Here is a 22,015-nt window from a genome sequence, read left to right as displayed (position 1 = left end):
ATTATAGATTCATATTTAAATCCTCAGAATTCATACAGTATGGAACACAATGTAGAAGACATAGACATATCATTACATACAGTATAGAACACCATATAGAAGACATAGACATATCATTTAATACAGTATAGAACACCATATAGAAGACATAGACATATCATTACATACAGTATAGAACACCATATAGAAGACATAGACATATCATTACATACAGTATAGAACACCATATAGAATACATAGACAAATCATTACATACAGTATAGAACACCATCTAGAAGACATAGACATATCATTACATACAGTATAGAACACCATCTAGAAGACATAGACATATCATTACATAGAGTATAGAACACCATCTAGAAGACATAGACATATCATTACATACAGTATAGAACACCATCTAGAAGACATAGACATATCATTACATAGAGTATAGAACACCATATAGAAGACATAGACATATCATTACATACAGTATAGAACACCATATAGAAGACATAGACATATCATTACATACAGTATAGAACACCATCTAGAAGACATAGACATATCATTACATAGAGTATAGAACACCATCTAGAAGACATATACATATCATTACATACAGTATAGAACACCATATAGAAGACATAGACATATCATTACATACAGTATAGAACACCATATAGAAGACATATACATATCATTACATACAGTATAGAACACCATATAGAAGACATAGACATATCATTACATACAGTATAGAACACCATCTAGAAGACATAGACATATCATTACATAGAGTATAGAACACCATCTAGAAGACATATACATATCATTACATACAGTATAGAACACCATATAGAAGACATAGACATATCATTACATACAGTATAGAACACCATATAGAAGACATAGACATATCATTACATACAGTATAGAACACCATATAGAAGACTTATACATATCATTACATACAGTATAGAACACCATATAGAAGACATAGAAATATCATTACATACAGTATAGAACACCATATAGAAGACATAGACATATCATTACATACAGTATAGAACACCATCTAGAAGACATAGACATATCATTACATACAGTATAGAACACCATATAGAAGACATAGACATATCATTACATACAGTATAGAACACCATATAGAAGACATAGACATATCATTACATACAGTATAGAACACCATCTAGAAGACATAGACATATCATTACATACAGTATAGAACACCATATAGAAGACATAGACATATCATTACATACAGTATAGAACACCATCTAGAAGACATAGACATATCATTACATACAGTATAGAACACCATATAGAAGACATAGACATATCATTACATACAGTATAGATCACCATCTAGAAGACATAGACATATCATTACATACAGTATAGAACACCATATAGAAGACATAGACATATCATTACATACAGTATAGAACACCATTTAGAAGACATAGACATATCATTACATACAGGATAGAACACCATCTAGAAGACATAGACATATCATTACATACAGTATAGAACACCATATAGAAGACATAGACATATCATTACATACAGTATAGAACACCATCTAGAAGACATAGACATATCATTACATACAGTATAGAACACCATATAGAAGACATAGACATATCATTACATACAGTATAGAACACCATTTAGAAGACATAGACATATCATTACATACAGGATAGAACACCATCTAGAAGACATATACATATCATTACATACAGTATAGAACACCATATATAAGACATAGACATATCATTACATACAGTATAGAACACCATCTAGAAGACATAGACATATCATTACATACAGTATAGAACACCATCTAGAAGACATAGACATATCATTACATACAGTATAGAACACCATCTAGAAGACATAGACATATCATTACATAGAGTATAGAACACCATATAGAAGACATAGACATATCATTACATACAGTATAGAACACCATCTAGAAGACATAGACATATCATTACATACAGTATAGAACACCATATAGAAGACATAGACATATCATTACATACAGTATAGAACACCATCTAGAAGACATAGACATATCATTACATACAGTATAGAACACCATCTAGAAGACATAGACATATCATTACATACAGTATAGAACACCATATAGAAGACATAGACATATCATTACATACAGTATAGAACACCATCTAGAAGACATAGACATATCATTACATACAGTATAGAACACCATATAGAAGACATAGACATATCATTACATACAGTATAGAACACCATATAGAAGACATAGACATATCATTACATAGAGTATAGAACACCATCTAGAAGACATAGACATATCATTACATACAGTATAGAACACCATATAGAAGACATAGACATATCATTACATAGAGTATAGAACACCATCTAGAAGACATAGACATATCATTACATACAGTATATCATAGATGACATGTATAAATCCTTCCTTTATATTTCCTGTAACACTTTCCATTACAGTAGCCGTATTACTGGCTAGGGTTACTGCTGCTAGTACAGTGGAAGAATGAGGCATCACAGTACTTTTACACCACTGGACTAACAGGAATAATTACACACCAATAAACACACTGTAATGTAAAGTGTTACATCATTCTCAATGATCAGTCAATACATACGGTATTCATTTCAGCTACAGTACATTGTATCCATTTCAAGTCCCCCCTCCCCCATTGTAGCTAATTATCTATAACACATTGTACAGTTTTACAACCACGTATTAGTTATTATGGACGCTTATAGTTAGTGTCATAGCACGTAAGTTTAAGGCATTACAAAATTAATTAAAAGCATTATACATATGTACTTCATAGAAACTGTTACCCTTTATATATTCTAACCACTCTATTTAATTTATTCCATATTAAGGGCCCTAACCTAGGAACACAAATCTTAGTCTCTATTAACATTGTGTACAGTTCTCTCTCTCTCTCTCTCTCTCTCTCTCTCTCTCTCTCTCTCTCTCTCTCTCTCTCTCTCTCTCTCTCTCTCTCTCTCTCTCTCTCTCTCTCTCCCTCTCTCTCTCCCTCTAACCCCACCCTCCCTCCCTCTAACCCCACCCCTCTGGCAGAACCAGGAAGTCCCTCCCCTCCACAAACTCTCTTCTGTGGAGACTAAACTTATCTGATTCTCTGTGTCGTCTGTCTGTGTGAGAGTGAACAACCGTCCAAATGGCTCAGCAGGGAGTTTTGCTGGACCAGGACCAGTTCTGTTGTTCTGTCTGTCTGGATCTACTGAAGGAACCAGTCACCATCCACTGTGGACACAGTTACTGTAGAAGCTGTATTGAGGACTGCTGGGATCAGGATGTTCTGAAAGGGGTCTATAGCTGTCCTCAGTGCAGAGAGACCTTCACTCCAAGGCCTAATCTGAGGAAAAATAACATGTTGGCTGAAGTGGTGGAGAAACTGAAGAAGACAGGACTCCAGGCTGCTCCCCCTCCTGCTCTGTGCTATGCTGGACCTGGAGATGTGGCGTGTGATTTCTGCACTGGGACCAGAAAGCAGAAAGCCCTCATGTCATGTCTGGCGTGTCTGGCCTCTTACTGTGAGACTCACCTCCAATCTCACTATGAATTTCCTGGTTTCAAGAAGCACAAGCTGGTCAAAGCCACCGCACAACTACAGGAGAAGATCTGCTCTCATCATGACAAACTGCTGGAGGTTTTCTGTCGTACCGATCAACAGTGTATCTGTTATCAGTGTGTGATGGATGAACATAAAGGCCATGATACAGTGTCAGCTGCAGCAGAGAGGACTGAGAAACAGGTAAGACCAGAACTACTTGTTGGTGACTGTCTGATAAAGAAAGAATAATTACAGTAGGAACTAAGGCTGTTTGAATATGAGATCATACAAATGAAATCAATCCACGGCAGAACAAATATGAACACAAACCTTGAGTATATTGGGTGTGCTCCAAATGTTTCACCATTTTCTAAAGTCAAACAACATTATCATTCCGAATGCCCTTTTATGAGTCCAAAGTTCAGCCTCAACCCCTTGATACATGTACGCCTACCATAAAAACTATAATCATTCACATAACAATATAATAATATAATTTCACACAGACAGTTCCTCAACATTTTAATCCCTATCTTCTATGGGCCCTATGTCCCATTACTATACTATTGATCTACTGGACAAATAAAGCTTGATAGCTCATTGAAGAGTGATTCTCCACAGAGGCAGCTGGGGATGAGTCAGCAGAAGGTCCAGCAGAGATTCCAGGAGAGAGAGAAGGAGCTGAAGGAGCTCCAACAGGCTGTGGAGTCTCTCAAGGTGAGTATTGTTGACCAGAGGAGACACACCATTTCACATCTCTCCTCCAGTCAGAGAGAGAGAGAGAGAGGGAGAGGGGCCCCTATCCAATCCCACTGACCCCACTGTTGGGAACAGGCTGTCGAAGGCGGGGCTACTTCATCACATTACCATGAGTAACCATGACTGACTCATGTCCCCTATACATTAACATGGAGCTCTCTCTCTCTCTCTCTCTCTCTCTCTCCCTCTCTCTCTCTCAATTCAATTGAATTCAAAGGGCTTTATTGGCATGGGAAACATATGTTTACATTGCCACAGCAAGTGAAATAGATACTAAACAAAAGTGAAATAAACCACCAGAAATTAACAGTAAACATTACACTCACAAAAGTTTCAAAGTAATAGAGACATTTCAAATGTTATAACTCAAGTGCAAACAGAGTGAGCCATTCGCCAGACTGAGTTCTGGAGGTGAAATGGAAATGAATGAGGGAAAGTTAAGTGAGGTAGAAGGTGTGGTGAAGAGCTCAGAACCAGAGCCTGGCATCAATGGACATGATAAAGAAGAATCTGGTGCAGTAGGAGTTAAATTTTTGGAGAAAGTGGATCCATACCTTTTGGCAGATCCATTTGTTGTTTCAGGGTGGGTGGGAAAGGAGTAGGGTGCAGTTGAATCAGTGAAGGTAACCTGTAGTGGACTTGTGATATTTGTTTGTGTTTCTTCTGACCGGAGGGAGTGGGCGCTCCGTGTCACGCAACTTGGGTCAAGATCTGTTTCTTGCTTTGCTCTTAGGAACAGGGCACCATTGAAAGGAGTGATTTCTGGGGTAGCGTTAAGTGTTGAAGTGGAGCAATTAAGGTTGAAGATTCCTGGTGTTTGTGATTCCCGCCATTTGGTGGGACGCAGACCCAGTGGTGAGCGTGGTGAAACAGAGGAGTCACTGTCAGTCCTTTTGAGTTTTGAGTCTTTACCCGATAAAGTCATGTTAGGATATATCAGTTATCCTGTTAGAGCTTTTGTGTCGAATCCACTGCACTGTTTCAGGTGCAACATTTATGGTCATGTTGCAGCAGTTTGTAGGAGGGAGATTCCAAGATGTGGGAAGTGTGCAGGAGGGCATGGGATAGAGGATTGTGTAGTTTTGGTAGATAAAGTTGTGTGTGTCAACTGGAGGGTTGCCCATGTTGCTGGGGATTGGAAGTGTCCGGTGCGAGAGAGGCAGGTTGAGGTGGCTAGAGTCAGAGTAGTGCAGAAGGTGTCGTATGCTGAGGCAGTGAAGGAAGTAGAGGAGGATGGGTCAAGGGTGAGAGATCCTGAGAGGATCCCTGTGAGTAGTAGATCTGTGCCAGCACAGAGGGATAGGCCAACGAGTGATATATGCTTTAGTAAAGTTAGCTTCTTAGAGTTCATAGCAATGGTTATCAACTATACCGCAGAAATGGAACGTAAAGGTGTCGTATGCTGAGGCAGTGGTAATAATCTGGTAAATCTAATAGGAGTTACCTGCTATTGGAGGTATTAATGTTATTATGGAGAATTGAGAGAATGGGTGTAGTAATGAGATTCTGCTGGGTCCCAGCACATTCGGGTGTGGAAGGGAATGAAATTGTAGACCAGTTAGCTAAAAGAGGTTTGAAACTAGATATAATTGATATTAATGTTCCACTGGGTAGAGGTGAGGCCAAATGTAAGATCAGAGCCATTTTGATAGATGTGTGACAGAAGAGATGGTACTCTGAGCACAAGGGCCGGTATTTATATGAATAGTTTACAGTTTTACAGAAAGGTCGATGGACCAAGATTCAAAGGTCAGATTAGGAAGGAAGAGGTGGTGTTTTCTCGATTGTGCTTAGAACATTGAACATTGATCTCGTCATTACATCTGGTTGGCAAGCATGTGAATGGTTTGTGTCTGGAGGGTATGGTCGATGAAACGGTGGAGCATGTGTTGTTATATTGTTGTTAGTATGTTGAAGAGAGGGAAAGATTGAAGTGTAGGGTCATTGAGGTTGGACGGGGTTGGGGGGGTTTGGAAGGGATTTTGGGGATGGGGGAGGGTCTATTAGAAGTTAGTAGGGCTCTTCTTTATTTTCTCAGAAGTACTGAGTTAGGTAGGATGATTTAGAAATGTTGGAAACCGTGATTGACCACACACTCCAGCACAGTAGGTGGTGGCATGCACCTTTAACGTTGGTTTGTGGACCGCCATCATATCATAGAAGAAGAAGTTGGTTGCGTGAGAGTTTTGTGGTTCTTGAGGAGGGCTACTATTCTTTTTTCTTTTGGTTCTTGCGTACTTTATGAATGTATTTTCTCATGGTGGAGGGTTTGTTTATTGGTTTCCACTGTTTATCGTTTAGAGTTGAGGGGGGAGTAGGGGTAGTTTGTTAGGGCGGCGTGATGGCCTCAACCGAGTGGAGAAAAAACGCTGTCGCTTCGGGTGCGTTCCGGAGAAAGGTGTGGAGGAAATTTTGCTCATGGTCGGCGAACAGGTTGGAGCGGAACATCTGCACTCTGCATCCAGAATGAACAAGGCGGTGGTTGTGTTAATGAAAAAGGTTTGTCTTGTTGCGAGTGTGATTTTTGTGAGGGGTTTGTCGCCTCTTTCGACAAGAGTTGTGGTGGCTAATCTGCCTCCGTTTATTGCTTACGAACAGACTGCAAGTAGTTGGTTAGTTTTGGTAAATTTGCAAGTGGTTTTCGTGCGCTCTCGGCTGGGTGCCAAGCGGAATCCGTTAAACATGTCTCTTTTCATAGACAAGTGTTTGTTTCTTAACAAACTTCAAGGTTACACATGGGAGGGGTGGAACACAGGGTTTGCTAGCACAGATAAAGTGGGGAAAAAAAGTATTTAGTCAGCCACCAATTGTGCAAGTTCTCCCACTTAAAAAGATGAGAGAGGCCTGTAATTTTCATCATAGGTACACGTCAACTATGACAGACAAATTGAGATTTTTTTTCTCCAGAAAATCACATTGTAGGATTATTTATGAATTTATTTGCAGGTTATGGTGGAAAATAAGTATTTGGTCACCTACAAACAAGCAAGATTTCTGGCTCTCACAGACCTGTAACTTCTTCTTTGAGAGGCTCCTCTGTCCTCCACTCGTTGCCTGTATTAATGGCACCTGTTTGAACTTGTTATCAGTATAAAAGACACCTGTCCACAACCTCAAACAGTCACACTCCAAACTACACTATGGCCAAGACCAAAGAGCTGTCAAAGGACACCAGAAACAAAATTGTAGACCTGCACCAGGCTGGGAAGACTGAATCTGCAATAGGTAAGCAGCTTGGTTTGAAGAAATCAACTGTGGGAGCAATTATTAGGAAATGGAAGACATACAAGACCACTGATAATCTCCCTCGATCTGGGACTCCACGCAAGATCTCACCCTGTGGGGTCAAAATGATCACAAGAACGGTGAGCAAAAATCCCAGAACCACACGGGGGGACCTAGTGAATGACCTGTAGAGAGCTGGGACCAAAGTAACAAAGCCTACCATCAGTAACACACTACGCCGCCAGGGACTCAAATCCTGCAGTGCCAGACGTGTCCCCCTGCTTAAGCCAGTACATGTCCAGGCCCATCTGAAGTTTGCTAGAGTGCATTTGGATGATCCAGAAGAGGATTGGGAGAATGTCATATGGTCAGATGAAACCAAAATAGAACTTTTTGGTAAAAACTCAACTCGTCGTGTTTGGAGGACAAAGAATGCTGAGTTGCATCCAAAGAACACCATACCTACTGTGAAGCATGGGGGTGGAAACATCATGCTTTGGGGCTGTTTTTCTGCAAAGGGACCAGGATGACTGATCCATGTAAAGGAAAGAATGAATGGGGCCATGTATCGTGAGATTTTGAGTGAAAACCTCCTTCCATCAGCAAGGGCATTGAAGATGAAACGTGGCTGGGTCTTTCAGCATGACAATGATCCCAAACACATCGCCCGGGCAACGAAGGAGTGGCTTCGTAAGAAGCATTTCAAGGTCCTGAAGTGGCCTAGCCAGTCTCCAGATCTCAACCCCATAGAAAAACTTTGGAGGGAGTTGAAAGTCCGTGTTGCCCAGCGACAGCCCCAAAACATCACTGCGCTAGAGGAGATCTGCATGGAGGAATGGGCCAAAATACCAGCAACAGTGTGTGAAAACCTTGTGAAGACTTACAGAAAACGTTTGACCTGTGTCATTGCCAACAAAGGGTTTATAACAAAGTATTAAGAAACTTTTGTTATTGACCATATACTTATTTTCCACCATAATTTGCAAATAAATTCATTAAAAATCCTACAATGTGATTTTCTGGATTTTTTTTCTCTCATTTTGTCTGTCATAATTGATGTGTACCTATGATGAAAATTACAGGCCTCTCTCATCTATTTAAGTGGGAGAACTTGCACAATTGGTGGCTGACTAAATACTTTTTTCCCCACTGTAGTTATCGGTGTTTCTAGTGTGGGGAACATCAGTTATAGGCTACAAGCAGCAATATGATTGATAGGAAGGACAGGTATTTAACCCAAATAATCCCTACTCAGATTCGCTAAACTCAACCCTAGTAAACATGCATTATAAAAACCTTCTACATAAAATTCTCATATTGGGAATAAATAGCCTCTGAATAGAAAAGAAAAAACACTGCATCTTCCAGCCCACCAATAAATTACATAATGCAACCGTCGCGGTTAGCATATTTACCTCAACATGCCCCTCGCTTGCGTGAGAAGGCAGAGTGCTCGATGCTGGTGTCGTGTTGCGTCGTGTGCTGGTGCTCATTGCTGTCAAACAAAGGAGTCCGCTCATACTGAACCTTGATCATAAGTTTTATTCATATCACAAGCTTTCAGCATGAGTTACAGACTTGCAGGGTCTGGAGAAACAGCGTCCCAAACATAATCTGTCTGTTTCTAACACCCCCTTCCTCCAGCCTGTACTTATAAACAATGTAAAAATATGTGTTGCTCCCTCTGCCGTCCAATCACCTGTCTCCCCTGGGGCGTCACCCTACAACTGGCTACTTTTAAACTAAGATAAACATCCACTCTTTGTCCCTCTAGAATAGTCATAATCTTCATACACGACATATCCCCCCTTCGAGACTAACTAAAAGTCTCGAAAACAAACAGAATAGGATTATGACCAGTAAAAATGTATCTAATTGAGTATCTTTAACATTAAACCAAAAACATTCTCCTCTAGAGTGTAAATACCTTTCTATGAAATATGAACAAATCTTTATGGAGTGTGAATACATTACTATGAAATATGAACAAATCTTTATGGAGTGTGAGAGCGAAAAACTGTCTGGCAACCTTCGTTCCAAATCCATCCATCAATCAACACAGTAAAATTCTCTCACGGTCCCTCTGCCCCAGGCAACCACCTAGGTACTCCCGATGAATCCATAAATCTTTATAAATGCATTTGAAACTATGATGCAATTAAATACACCTGAAAGCCCCAGCAAACAAAATACTATCCCAAAAATTTCCACACCAAGGCTGGTCAACCCATCGGACCCTCCCTGCCTAGACTCCCTGTCCCTAAGCATCAACGAAATAAACAAAAACATCTAAGATTCCCACATGTATTCAATAACATCAAATATCATTCTACAAAACTTAATACCTAAGAATATGACACAAATTATGTATTACACATGCAAATATGTCTATATTTCATTGCAGACACTGGAATGTAGTCCACTACACTTCATCTCCCCCGTAGTCTCCTCTTCCAATGTATTGTTGATGATGGAATCTGAATCTTTCCACACCCTCCTAGCTCCATCTCCTCCAGTCATTGTCCTTTCATATTGTCCCTTCATATTGTCCTTGTTTGAGTATTTCAATCTCCACCTTTTCCCCCAAATGCTTCTGGAAGAAAATAAATGACCAAACAGTATATTTTGCAAAACAACACCTTCAAATTAAACATCAATATCAACTAAGAATATAAAACTTAGATATAAATGATGTATGAATCAATATAAATGATAGAATATTGAAATAGGATAATGTGATTCATTCATACACTTCCCCCCTTTGATTCATAAAATCATACTAAAATCACCCTAATATTGAAAAAAAAAATGAAAAATGATCAAATATTCAAAAAGGATATTTATCATCCAGTCCCACTTGTCCATCTTCATCCAGATCAGGAACAGTCAACAACGGCATGTGAGTGTTGTCTCCAGGCATCACTACTCCAACCTATCTCCATATTATAGCTTTCTCAAAGGTCAGTAACAAATCACAAACATCACACACAGTGCTATCAAAGCTGCCATTAAAATCTAATCCATCACTGCTCCTACTGGGCCTGATCTTGCAACCAAGTCTTCGCTGACCATCCAGCTCCTTCAGATCTACCAAACGCATCCCTTATATTCTTCAACGCATAGTGATACTATCTGAACTATCTGGAATCAAAGTATAGCTAATATTATCAATATGATCTGCCAAAAATGTTACACCATACCATGGAAAAAGTCCCCCCTTCTCTCTTAGAATTATCCTCCAATGATAGGCTTCCCAGACTATGAAATGTCGCCATGTCCCTTTTCACCCTATTTCCAAACCTAGATTCAGATTTATCTGTGTCTGGTGCTACCCCTCTTTTAATGGTAGAAACCTCATATGGAAGCTTCAACGTTGACATGTAACAACATCCTGTCCATCCATAGGGTAAGAATATATATGCTTCATCACCACAAACCCTCCAAATATCTCTAAAATTCCCAATAGTCACATTGTCAGTCAAAAGCTAATCTTTTAACCATCAAAGTCCTGCTCTTCTTACTACCTGGAACATAAAAAGTTACATTATATTTGTCATCTCTAACCTTATGTTCATGCTTATCCCAAGTCATCATATAATCATCACAATCTGATATTCCCATAAACATACCCCTGACATCATGTGTTTTATTAGAACAAAAACAACTTTTAGCCCTCAATGGTTTCACCTCCAATGCTTCAGGGTTCGCTTTTACCCGATTTTACTTCCCATCTAACAAATTCACATAAGTTAATTTACTTAACCCAATAACAGCTAACCCTAGCCTTAAACAAATGTTTTGACAACGACATTATTTTATCTGTTACTGATTGTTGCTGATACAATAGCCATGACAAAGCATAAGATTGACACATACTTGATAGAGGTCGAGCGACCGTCTCCAAAATGTTTGGTGCTGGAATTCTCAACAGAGATGGACCCTCAAGATTCCTCACTGATCTTACAGAATGAGCTAGCTGCTGGAACCAAAGATTCCTACCTGCCCATCCATTTTTAATTTTCACAACAGAAGAATCAAACCCATCCATTTAGTTTCTCTCTTCCCTAACGAGCGGTACTGATCAGATACCTCTCCTTGTCTGTCATTAAAATCAAAGACCTCATCCTGTACCTCCATGATAGTATCCTTCACTATTTCAGATGAATCTATATTGTCTCTACCACTATCTGCTTTCCTATTTTAACCCTATTCGTACTATCATTGACAGCACTCTCCATCCGTAACATAAACCCCTGAGTCCTTCTTGCTACCCGCGTTAATTTCAGAAAAGTTGTTGTCGGTGTCGGTGTCATACTTCCTACATTTGTTATTGCCGTCGCCTCATTAATCCCTTCCAAAGTTACCATTAAAGTAGTTGATTTAGTTGATGTATTAACACTCTTAACTACTTCTAGTGGGAAAGTTCCCGATATCCTCTGTGTATTATTTACTGTTGGAGTGGCTACTGTAATCTACTCCTCATGAACTCCTTCGGTGACTGTGGAAGCTTCAACAGATTTCACATCTTCCATTTTAAGCGTCACTTTACGAATTACATAGCCTTTTAACCAATAATTCTTAACCGGAACAAATTTTAATGCTTGCACTAGATAAGTACACATATATTCTCCCTGATCTTTCTCTGTAACATTACGCAAAACAAATGAACAATCACTCATAACCCTCTTCCACTTCATATCGTTGTACAAACTATACTTCCTTTGACTAGGTGCAACAGCTTCTACTTCTGGTCCTGATAACAATACTTCTTCTCCATAATTATCTCTCCATGTGGGAGGAACGTCCCCTCTCCACTCCATCTCTCACATCTACAATGAAGATGAGCTGGATCACTCATCCTAACCCTAATAACAGTCTTTTCCTCTAAAATTGGTGCTGGAGCTATTGGTTCCCTTATAATCAAATGCGATATATTTATGGCTTTAATAACTATCAATGTTGAAAGAGTTAAATTGCTTCTCACTGTTGTTTTAATAGACTGGTGTGTTAATATCCTTATTGTTACTTCATCTAGTTTCCCCAAAGCTTTGAACCCTTTGCTTGTACTTCCATCTATCACCACTAGTGTCAAATGACGTAAATGTAACTTACATTCACTCTCTCTTCCTACTCTAAACCCTCACTTTCAAACTTTTGATTATAAAAAATACACCTACAATTACCTTGATCTTCCTGCTGGGAATTGTAAATATAGATACTCAATCACCCTCAATCTTCTCTTATCATTTCAGCAACGCATACTTTCTCAATGCATCTGCTCCTAACAGATCTAAACTCCTACCATATCTATCTTCCCACTAAACTCTAAAATGTCATTCACCACTGTTCTCTCTCTCTTACTACTAACTTTGAAACTTAGCTTACTGTCTTAGAGTTCCTTCAACCCTAGTTCTCCTAACTTTTTTTATCTAATCTTTTCTCCTAACTTTTAAAACCCTTTTTCCACTGATTTATTCACAAAATCCCTTTACTACCAATTTTTTAGAATATGTGATTGGGAAGTCCCCACCTGCTTCTGACTTCTTCACACACAGACTTGGCAAACGACTAAACACCTTTTAGCCTAGTTTGAAATCTCTTGGTGTAGGAATGTAACCCAGAATAACAGTCACCCCTTTTAACTTTATTTCCCAGACAGATTGTCTAATAGGCAGTCTAATAGATTATTATCCTTCCTATGATATTATCTTTTTAAGCAAATATGATTCCCAAAAACCCTATTCTTTTTAAAAAAATCCTCTACCAGACAGTCGTCTAGTGTACATCTTATTGTACAGTTCAATTTACACCATGCATCTCTTTCCCACAATGCAATAGGTATATGTTCTAATATTAGTATGTCTATTTTAATTCGTCTTTGATTTTTATAGCAGAGCCCAATTGGTTCCTTAAGAGTAATCAGCTGTTTTACTACCTCAAATCCCTATCCTAATTAGTTAATTTTACATAGTGAGATGTTTAACCTCTTTAGGCTCAACACAGATAAAAGTTTTTCCACTATTCACCATCATTTCTCATAGTCCTTTGTTTTCACTTCAATTGTTGGATATTTTCCTTCCTAATTGGTGCTACCAGCTGACACCCCCCTTCGTATCTTCTAGGCACCTCTAGAATCCTTGCTCCGGACCCCTGTAGGGGTTCACCTGGAGACCAGGGTGATCTTCACTTGCTCCTTTATCTTCCTTAGAAATGTCCTCTGTTGTTTCCTCCTGGCGCATTGCAGTCACAGGTAAAGTGACCAATCTGTCCACAATTATAACACTCTTCTGAAAGTTGCTGGAAGTGTAGCTGAAATCTTCCTCCTCCTTCTAAGCCTTCTCGTCCTCTTCCTCTCCAATTCTGTGTCTGTCCCGAAACTGGCTGTGGATATGGATAACTGGTACCCCCCTTGGTGGCTGGTACAATTGCGGTTGGAACTGGTCCTGTTGAAGCTGTGGCAGTGATTGTTGATTTGGTGCACTCTGATTCTTCCTAACCAAAGCTTGTCTTCTCCACCAGTTGTATGACTGAGTTTTCTGAGAGTTCATTGGTCCTGTTCCTTCTTGTTGTTGACCTATCAGTATTCTTCAAAAGCTTATATTCTAAGTTCTGTCCTCGAAATATAATCTTCCATCATCTTCTTACTATTGGCCTTTCCTTGACCTCAATGTATTCTTCTCCAATTCTTGGGATCCTTTTCTCAGCAGGTTTTCTTCTCTTCTGTATCTTCATCCTCATCTTTCCGAACCTCATTCTTCTCTTAGTTTCCAGACATCTCGGTTTTTTCTTACTTCTGGAGTTTTGGATTCATTTTTATTGGCGTTTCTGCTTGTCCTCTATTTATTATTCATTCATCTTCATCTCTGATGCAATAATCACCCTCCTGGATGGTCACTGGAAGCTGAGGATAAACATCCCTAAGCTCTACTTCCTTCTCATAAGGTGGGGGTGTTTTTGCTAGATCCGTATGTGAGAAACGTGTACTAACTTCTGCCATTAGTTTTCTGTCGCCTTCTCTTCCTTTAGCATTTTCTCTATACCTTTGTTTATCTTATCGCTGGAATCTTTTATCAGTTTTTGTTTGAGAATGAAGGGCAACTTTTGTTTCATTTGGCGGATAACCTTGCAATACTTTAGTTAAAGGATTACTATTTTGTACTATATCAACAGGTGTAATGACTTTCATAGCCTTGCTGTCCTTTCTCCCATTGTAACAACCCTTTTATATTCCTTTATTGTGAATTATTTTATTTTAGACTATACAGCCTATGGCTTCCCCCCTTTAATTATTAATATAAACCTAAACCAAAAAAAACATTTTTTTTTGTTGTTGTTTGTTTTTTAAATCAATCAACCAAAATATGAATATTTAAAAAAATTATTCAAAAAACATTTCCAATTAAAATAAAATATAATCAATTAAAATTTTTATTCAAAAAATATTTCTAATCAAAATAAAAAAATCTCTTAAAAATTATGAATAATTAAAACCAATTTTTTATTTCTATATCCTATCTTACCAATTTATCCATTAGTGGCTATCTTACCAATCCTAAAAACAAAGCCCTCTAACCTTACAACACTACAATTCCCATAAACCCCCTTGCTCTATAAGCACCTAATTATCTTAATTTTACAGAATAATGTCAGTACTCAATTTTCAACACAACTGCAATCAAACCCAAGTGATGCCAGAGACTCCAAAATGCAAATTTTATTCAAATGACCAGTCTGTTGCCAAGCCTCTGTGAAATTGTCATAACATCCAATATCCTGTAGGGGAAGATTTTGCAAAGAGACCAGTACCAAAACCATTTTGACTCGATCCTCCGTCGCGTCACGTGACGTGATGTATACGTCAGCACCCCCTCTCTTTCTCTCTCTCTCTCCATCGTTCCTCTCATATGACAAAAGAACAGAGACACAGAAAAAGATTTTAGTAGTTAATGCAATACTGAGTTACTTCAAGCATATTCAATATTCCTTCGTTCACATTCGCTCTAAGACTTAACTCAGGACTAAATAGCTCAATAACCTTTTTATTTATTTTAATCGTCATTTAATTTAATTTATTATAATCCGTCAACATATATTTAATTTATAAATTCACTACATCTCAACAAATAGTTTCCTTTTCAAACAACCGCCGCTTTAACAACTAAAAGATTCGTGTCCAAATCTCTCTTGTCTGTGGCTATTTCTCTGTCTCCCCCTGCAGCACAGCCCAACAGAAATATGACACTTTACCCACAATCCCCTTTGTTGTAGTTTTAGTAACCAACGTGTTGTAGTCTAGTGCCGTAAACCAACGTCTCATAATCTCGTGCCATAAACTCCCCCGTTTTGTAGTGTAGTGTCGTAAAATTAAACGCATGCGCAATACATTAATCGATACGATTCCCAGACAATAGAACGCTAGCATTCCGCTACAGCTTCACTATTTTACCCCTTATAATCAAACAATTACACTTAACAGAGCTCACAATTGCATAGAACTCTGAATTCTACACACACAAACATAATTTAAGAGGCTTATTCCATCGCAATGGCCCCCTAAGGACACCCGTTAGCATGTAGCACGCAACACAATTAGCATTTAGCATTTAGCCTTTATGTACAATATGGCATGAAACACAACCAGCATTTAGCATCAGCATTAGCATTAGCCTTTAGCTAACCTGTGGCTTGCAACACGCACCAGGTACCCTGCATTGTGCCTAAATTATTTTCCCTTTACCACTAACTTTATGCTGCCGTGAGTTCATGGATATCCTATGAGAGGTTACATCAAACAAAATGCTTCGTCAACCACCCGCTGAGCGGTAACATGCAATTGAACATATTCCAAAAACCCGGGTTCCCAGAACACACCTTCAACACCTAATGCGTTAGAGGATTTTATGGCCCATCCTATATGATGGCCCCGTTTCGAGGTCTTATCAGATTCACAATGCCCTAATTGTGTATACGTATTCCTGCCTTTATTCACTACCAATCAATTGTTCTAGACTTCCTATTATTTGCCGTTTACCTATTAAACCAAATTTTAGAATAATTATTACAGACCCCTAGTCGACCGCAATAGCACCACACCAGCACAATCCCAAGTAATTTACATGGTACACCTTCACCAGCGCACATTCACAAGCCAGCCAAACAACTAACGCCCAATAATTTGTGAGGAATCTCACCTTTTAGCCGGCTTGAGCGGTAGTCATCTCGATCCTCATGAATGAAACAAAGGGAAGTTGCAGACCAATCTCAGCGGAGCCTCCATTGTGTCGTGTCACGTCGTGTGCTGGTGCTCATTGCTGTCAAACAAAGGAGTCCGCTCATACTGAACCTTGATCATAAGTTTTATTCATATCACAAGCTTTCAGCATGAGTTACAGACTTGCAGGGTCTGGAGAAACAGCGTCCCAAACATAATCTGTCTGTTTCTAACACCCCCTTCCTCCAGCCTGTACTTATAAACAATGTAAAAATATGGGTTGCTCCCTCTGCTGTCCAATCACCTGTCTCCCCTGGGGCGTCACCCTACAACTGGCTACTTTTAAACTAAGATAAACATCCACTCTTTGTCCCTCTAGAATAGTCATAATCTTCATACACGACACTGGTTGATGAATTTGACAATTAATGTACTAGGAAAATAGGTTTTTGTCGACCAGAGGTGACTGAATTAATGTTCAGGCGTATTGATAATCATTATAGTAATGAAGTATAATTTCAAAACATGACCATAAAAACAGGTAATAATAAACATGACTCATCATTATATTACTTCACAGTAATGTGTTTTCAGTCCTTCCTCTTGCGTTAGCAGTGTGGAAAGGGACAGTAAAAAGCTCAGGCAGGAGTTTTCCTGTGAGGGGGAGTGGTGGTGTATCCAGGGAGAGAACTAAACTAATCTTCTGAAATGTCATTCATGGTCTTATGCTGCCATCTATTGGAATTATTAAGCAACTGCAGTAGTACTGAATAAAGTGTTTTTCCTTACTAATCCTTACTAAAATAGTGATTACTCAGAATTGCAAATAAATGGCAGGGGTACCAGGAGGGAGGAGAATAAATTGTTTACATTTTAGTCATTTAGCAGATGCTCTTATCCAGAGCGAATTACAGTTAGTGAGTGCATACATTTTCATACTGTCCCCCCATGGGAAACGAACCCACAACCCTGGTGTTGCAAGCGCCATGCTCTACCAACTGAGCTACACGGTAGTAGTGCATGGCCAAGTGGTGGTGCGCAGGCCGTGGAGAAAGCGGTGGTGGGGAGGGTTGCAGCTGGGCTACATGAGCTGAGGCAGGTTTCTGTAGTAACAGAGACTCCGGTGGGCGAAGGCTTGGTGGGCTCATCCCAGGAAATATTGCCTGTCATTGGGGAAGAGGCTCTGATCAGGGGGGAAGTGCAAGGGGGCAGAGACTGGGGAGGAGGAGGACGGTACCGTGCCAATGGAGGAGGAGGAAGAGGGGGGAGGTTAGTCTGCGGGAGCGGAGGACAAGGCGTCTCGTTTTCAGACGGGTTTAGTGTCCTCTCACCCAGGAAGCGGTATAGGCTGAGAAAATGGGTCATGGGTTCATAAGGGCATGTCTTCAGAATCTGCTTAAATTTATGTTTTTTTCTGGCATGGGCTTTATGGGCTTCTCTACTGGTTTCTGATTGTGGTGACTTCCCTCCCACCTCTTATGGAGATTTCACGGTTAGACTTCCTTAACATGAACGGCGGCAAAGACTGGGGGAATATGTAAACCAAAAACATTTAAATGCCATGGCAGAAATCTTAGTGCAGGGGTAGCAAAAGAGGTATGTAAGGGTAGGTTGTTAGTGTTTAGAGCCCAAATAATGACCTTGTCTTTGCTTTCATAAATGTGTCTGCACCTGGTCCTCTGTAGCTCAACTGGTAGAGCACAGCGTTTGTAACGCCAGGGTAGTGGGTTCGATCCCCGGGACCACCCATGCAAAAATAATATATATATTATCGACTGTAAGTCGCTTTGGATAAAAGCGTCTGCAAAATGGCACATTATGTTATATTATATTAAAGGGCTCAGTTCTCTGTTTCACCAGAGGGGTTGGAAAAACAGAGTGGGGAAACCAAGAAAATCCCTTGTTTTACGTTTGTCTGATGGGTGGGTAACTTCTGTTGTGGGGAGATGAGGGAGCCTGATGGGTGGGTAACTTCTGTTGTGGGGAGATGATGGAGCCTGATGGGTGGGTAACTTCTGTTGTGGGGAGATGAGGGAGCCTGATGGGTGGGTAACTTCTGTTGTGGGGGAGATGAGGGATCCTGATGGGTGGGCAACTTCTGTTGTGGGGGAGATGAGGGATCCTGATGGGTGGGTAACTTCTGTTGTGGGGAGATGAGGGAGCCTGATGGGTGGGTAACTTCTGTTGTGGGGAGATGAGGGAGGCTGATGGGTGGGTAACTTCTGTTGTGAGGAGATGAGGCTGTGGAGTTGTACTCTGATTTATAGAGGGCAGAACTCTGTAGCTCAGCTGGTAGAGCATGGCGCTGATGACGTCTGTGTTGGTTAGGGATGAGCAGAACCTACAGGCCCTGGAGAATAGTTTGAGGGTGTACGAGGGGGCGTCTTCTGCTTAGGTAAACTGGGGCAAGAGTGAGGCTCTGTTATGTGGGTCATGGAGGGACAGGGCACCTCCGCAGCTTCCAGGGGGGTTGCAGTGGGGCTGTGAGTGGCTCAAGATGCTTGGGGTGTATCTGGGCTCGGAGGGTTGGGATAGGAAGAACTGGGAAGGAGTGTCACAAGCGGTGGTGTTGAGGCTGATGAAGTGGAGGTGGCTAATCTCCCAAGTGTCATACAGAGGGGTGGTGCTGATCATCAACAACTTGGTGGCATCCTCTCTATGGCTTAAATTGGCCATTCTCAATGCCCCCGGTGGTCTGCTTGTGGACCTGCAGCGCAAGTTAGTGATTTTTAAATTAGTGCACGCAAATTAGTGCACCTCCGCAGCTTCCAGGCGTTCTGCTTGTGGACCTGCACGCAATGTGCTTTTAGGGGTGGGGGTGTTAGTGTAATGAGGATGGCTCATTAAAGTAAGACAAGTCAGTCTCTCTCTCTCTCTCTCTCTCTCTCTCTCTCTCTCTCTCTCTCTCTCTCTCTCTCTCTCTCTCTCTCTCTCTCTCTCTCTTAACAGAGCTCTGCACAGGCAGCAGTGGAGGACAGTGATAAGATCTTTACTGAGCTGATCCGCTCCATTGAGAGAAGGCGCTCTGAGGTGAAGGAGCTGATCAGAGCCCAAGAGAAGGCTCAAGTGAGTCAAGCTGAAGGACTCCTGGAGCAACTGGAGCAGGAGATAGCTGAGCTGAGGAAGAGAAGCACTGAGCTGGAGCAGCTCTCACACACAGAGGATCACATCCATTTCCTCCAGGTAACTAAACTGCCTTAATACATGTGATATGAAATTAAAACTCAATGTGAAACTCTCAATCATTTGGTTCTGTCTCTCTCTCTCTCTCTCTCTCTCTCTCTCTCTCTCTCTCTCTCTCTCTCTCTCTCTCTCTCTCTCTCTCTCTCTCTCTCTCTCTCTCTCTCTCTCTCACTCTCTCACCCTCTCTCTCTCTCTCTCTCTCTCTCTCTCTCTCTCTCTCTCACCCTCTCTCTCTCTCTCTCCAGAGCTATCAGTCTCTCTCCGGTACCAGTGTATCTTCAGACTTACCCAGCATCGTTGTCCGTCCTCTTCAGTACTTTGGAGATATGAGTAAGATTGTGTCTGAACTGAGAGAGAAACTAGAAGACGTCCTAAAAGGAGAATGGACCAAGATCTCCACTACAGGTGTGTTGAAAATAATAAGAACATCAACTTTAGACCATTGAAAGTTCCCTACTAGTCATATACATGTGGAATATGGTATGATGATAACATTCCCTCTCTCTGTGAATGTGTTTGTGTGTCTGTAGTGAATATAGTGGATGGTATACTGCCTCCAGAGCCCAAGACCAGAGAACAGTTCTTACAATGTGAGTCTCTTTATTCTGAAGTAACTAACAGTCTCTTTTTACTGACACTCCTAACAATCCCTCTAGAAATATATAGCAATAGTAGATCTAATCAAAGACTGGGTATCTATCTGACTCCTCATATTTCTCTGATTTGATCTCTGCTGTGCTCTAATCAAAGACAGGGTAGATACAGTATCTGACTTAACTTATTGTTCTAACTCCCCTCATTGGTCTCTGCTCTTCTCCCAGATTCCTGTCAGCTCACACTGGACCCAAACACAGCAGGCACACACCTCTCTCTGTCTGAAGGGAACAGAAAGGTGACACGTACAGACCAAGTCCAACCATATCCTGTTCATCCAGACAGATTCACCAAATACAGTATGGTTCTGTGTAGAGAGGGTCTGTCTGGACACTGTTACTGGGAGGTGGAGTGGAGTGGGGGGGGTGTTGATACATCAGTCTCATATAAAGACATCAGCAGAACAGGGACAGATGGTGGATTTGGACACAACAACAAGTCCTGGAGTTTACAGTGTTATAGTGGTAGTTATTGGTTCAGACACAATAATGTTAAGACTAAAGTATCAGGCCTTCGGTCCTCCAGAGTAGGAGTGTACCTGGATCACAAGGCAGGTACTCTGTCCTTCTACAGTGTCTCTGACACAATGACCCTCCTCCACAGAGTCCAGACCACATTCACTCAGCCCCTCTATCCTGGGTTTTGGCTCTATGATAGTACTGCTGAGCTGGTTAAACTGTAGTAGGGTCCACATAGATACTAGTCATGCTGGTGTAGTCTATAGCTGAGCTGGTTAAACTGTAGTAGGGTCCACATAGATACTAGTCATGCTGGTGTAGTCTATAGCTGAGCTGGTTAAACTGTAGTAGGGTCCACATAGATACTAGTCATGCTGGTGTAGTCTATAGCTGAGCTGGTTAAACTGTAGTAGGGTCCACATAGATACTAGTCATGCTGGTGTATATAGCTGAGCTAGTTAAACTGTAGTAGGGTCCACATAGATACTAGTCATGCTGGTGTAGTCTATAGCTGAGCTGGTTAAACTGTAGTAGGGTCCACATAGATACTAGTCATGCTGGTGTAGTCTATAGCTGAGCTGGTTAAACTGTAGTCGGGTCCACATAGATACTAGTCATGCTGATGGTGATGGTCCCCAGATGTGATGATTCATTCTGCTCTGTTTTTATGTACAATGATTTGATTGATTTCATCTTCAGAAGATGTTGTGAATTACAATTCAATGCATTCATATTATTTGTAAGTGCAACGTTTTAATCTTATACATTTACATTAATCATGATGTATGCTGTTAATGTATGTTGGTTGTCATTCAGAACCATTGAAATGTTTTCTCAATTGGTTCTCTGTCTCAATGTCATTTTCCTCAGTATCATGGAACAGGTAGTGTTACTTACTT

The 22,015-nt window shown here is 40.5% G+C and overlaps 1 protein-coding gene across 1 annotated transcript; it reads left to right on the top strand.

Annotated features, from left to right (window-relative positions):
- The first annotated feature begins 3,189 nt into the window (after nt 1-3,189).
- On the top strand, nt 3,190-21,592 carry LOC311117929 (tripartite motif-containing protein 16-like). The gene is made up of 6 exons (XM_084192823.1): nt 3,190-3,827; nt 4,248-4,343; nt 19,771-20,004; nt 20,250-20,409; nt 20,535-20,594; nt 20,826-21,592. Exons 1-6 carry the CDS (start codon nt 3,231-3,233, stop codon nt 21,338-21,340), a joined length of 1,662 nt encoding a protein of 553 aa, XP_084048949.1. The 5' UTR covers nt 3,190-3,230; the 3' UTR covers nt 21,341-21,592.
- Nucleotides 21,593-22,015: the final 423 nt, after the last annotated feature.

This window comes from Coregonus lavaretus (genome assembly GCF_964263955.1).
Source record: "Coregonus lavaretus genome assembly, contig: HAP1_SCAFFOLD_627, whole genome shotgun sequence".
Taxonomy (NCBI): Eukaryota; Metazoa; Chordata; class Actinopteri; order Salmoniformes; family Salmonidae; genus Coregonus; species Coregonus lavaretus.
Note: the sequence above shows the minus strand (reverse complement) of the source record. Positions and strands in the feature narration are given on the sequence as shown.

Bases quoted from the DNA above. Each gene is read 5' to 3' on its own strand.
- LOC311117929 (XM_084192823.1), top strand. From the start codon at position 3,231: ATGGCTCAGCAGGGAGTTTTGCTGGACCAGGACCAGTTCTGTTGTTCT. The intron at 3,828-4,247 runs GTAAGACCAGAA...GATTCTCCACAG, and splicing joins CAGAGAGGACTGAGAAACAG to AGGCAGCTGGGGATGAGTCA. The intron at 20,410-20,534 runs GTGTGTTGAAAA...GTGTGTCTGTAG, and splicing joins GACCAAGATCTCCACTACAG to TGAATATAGTGGATGGTATA.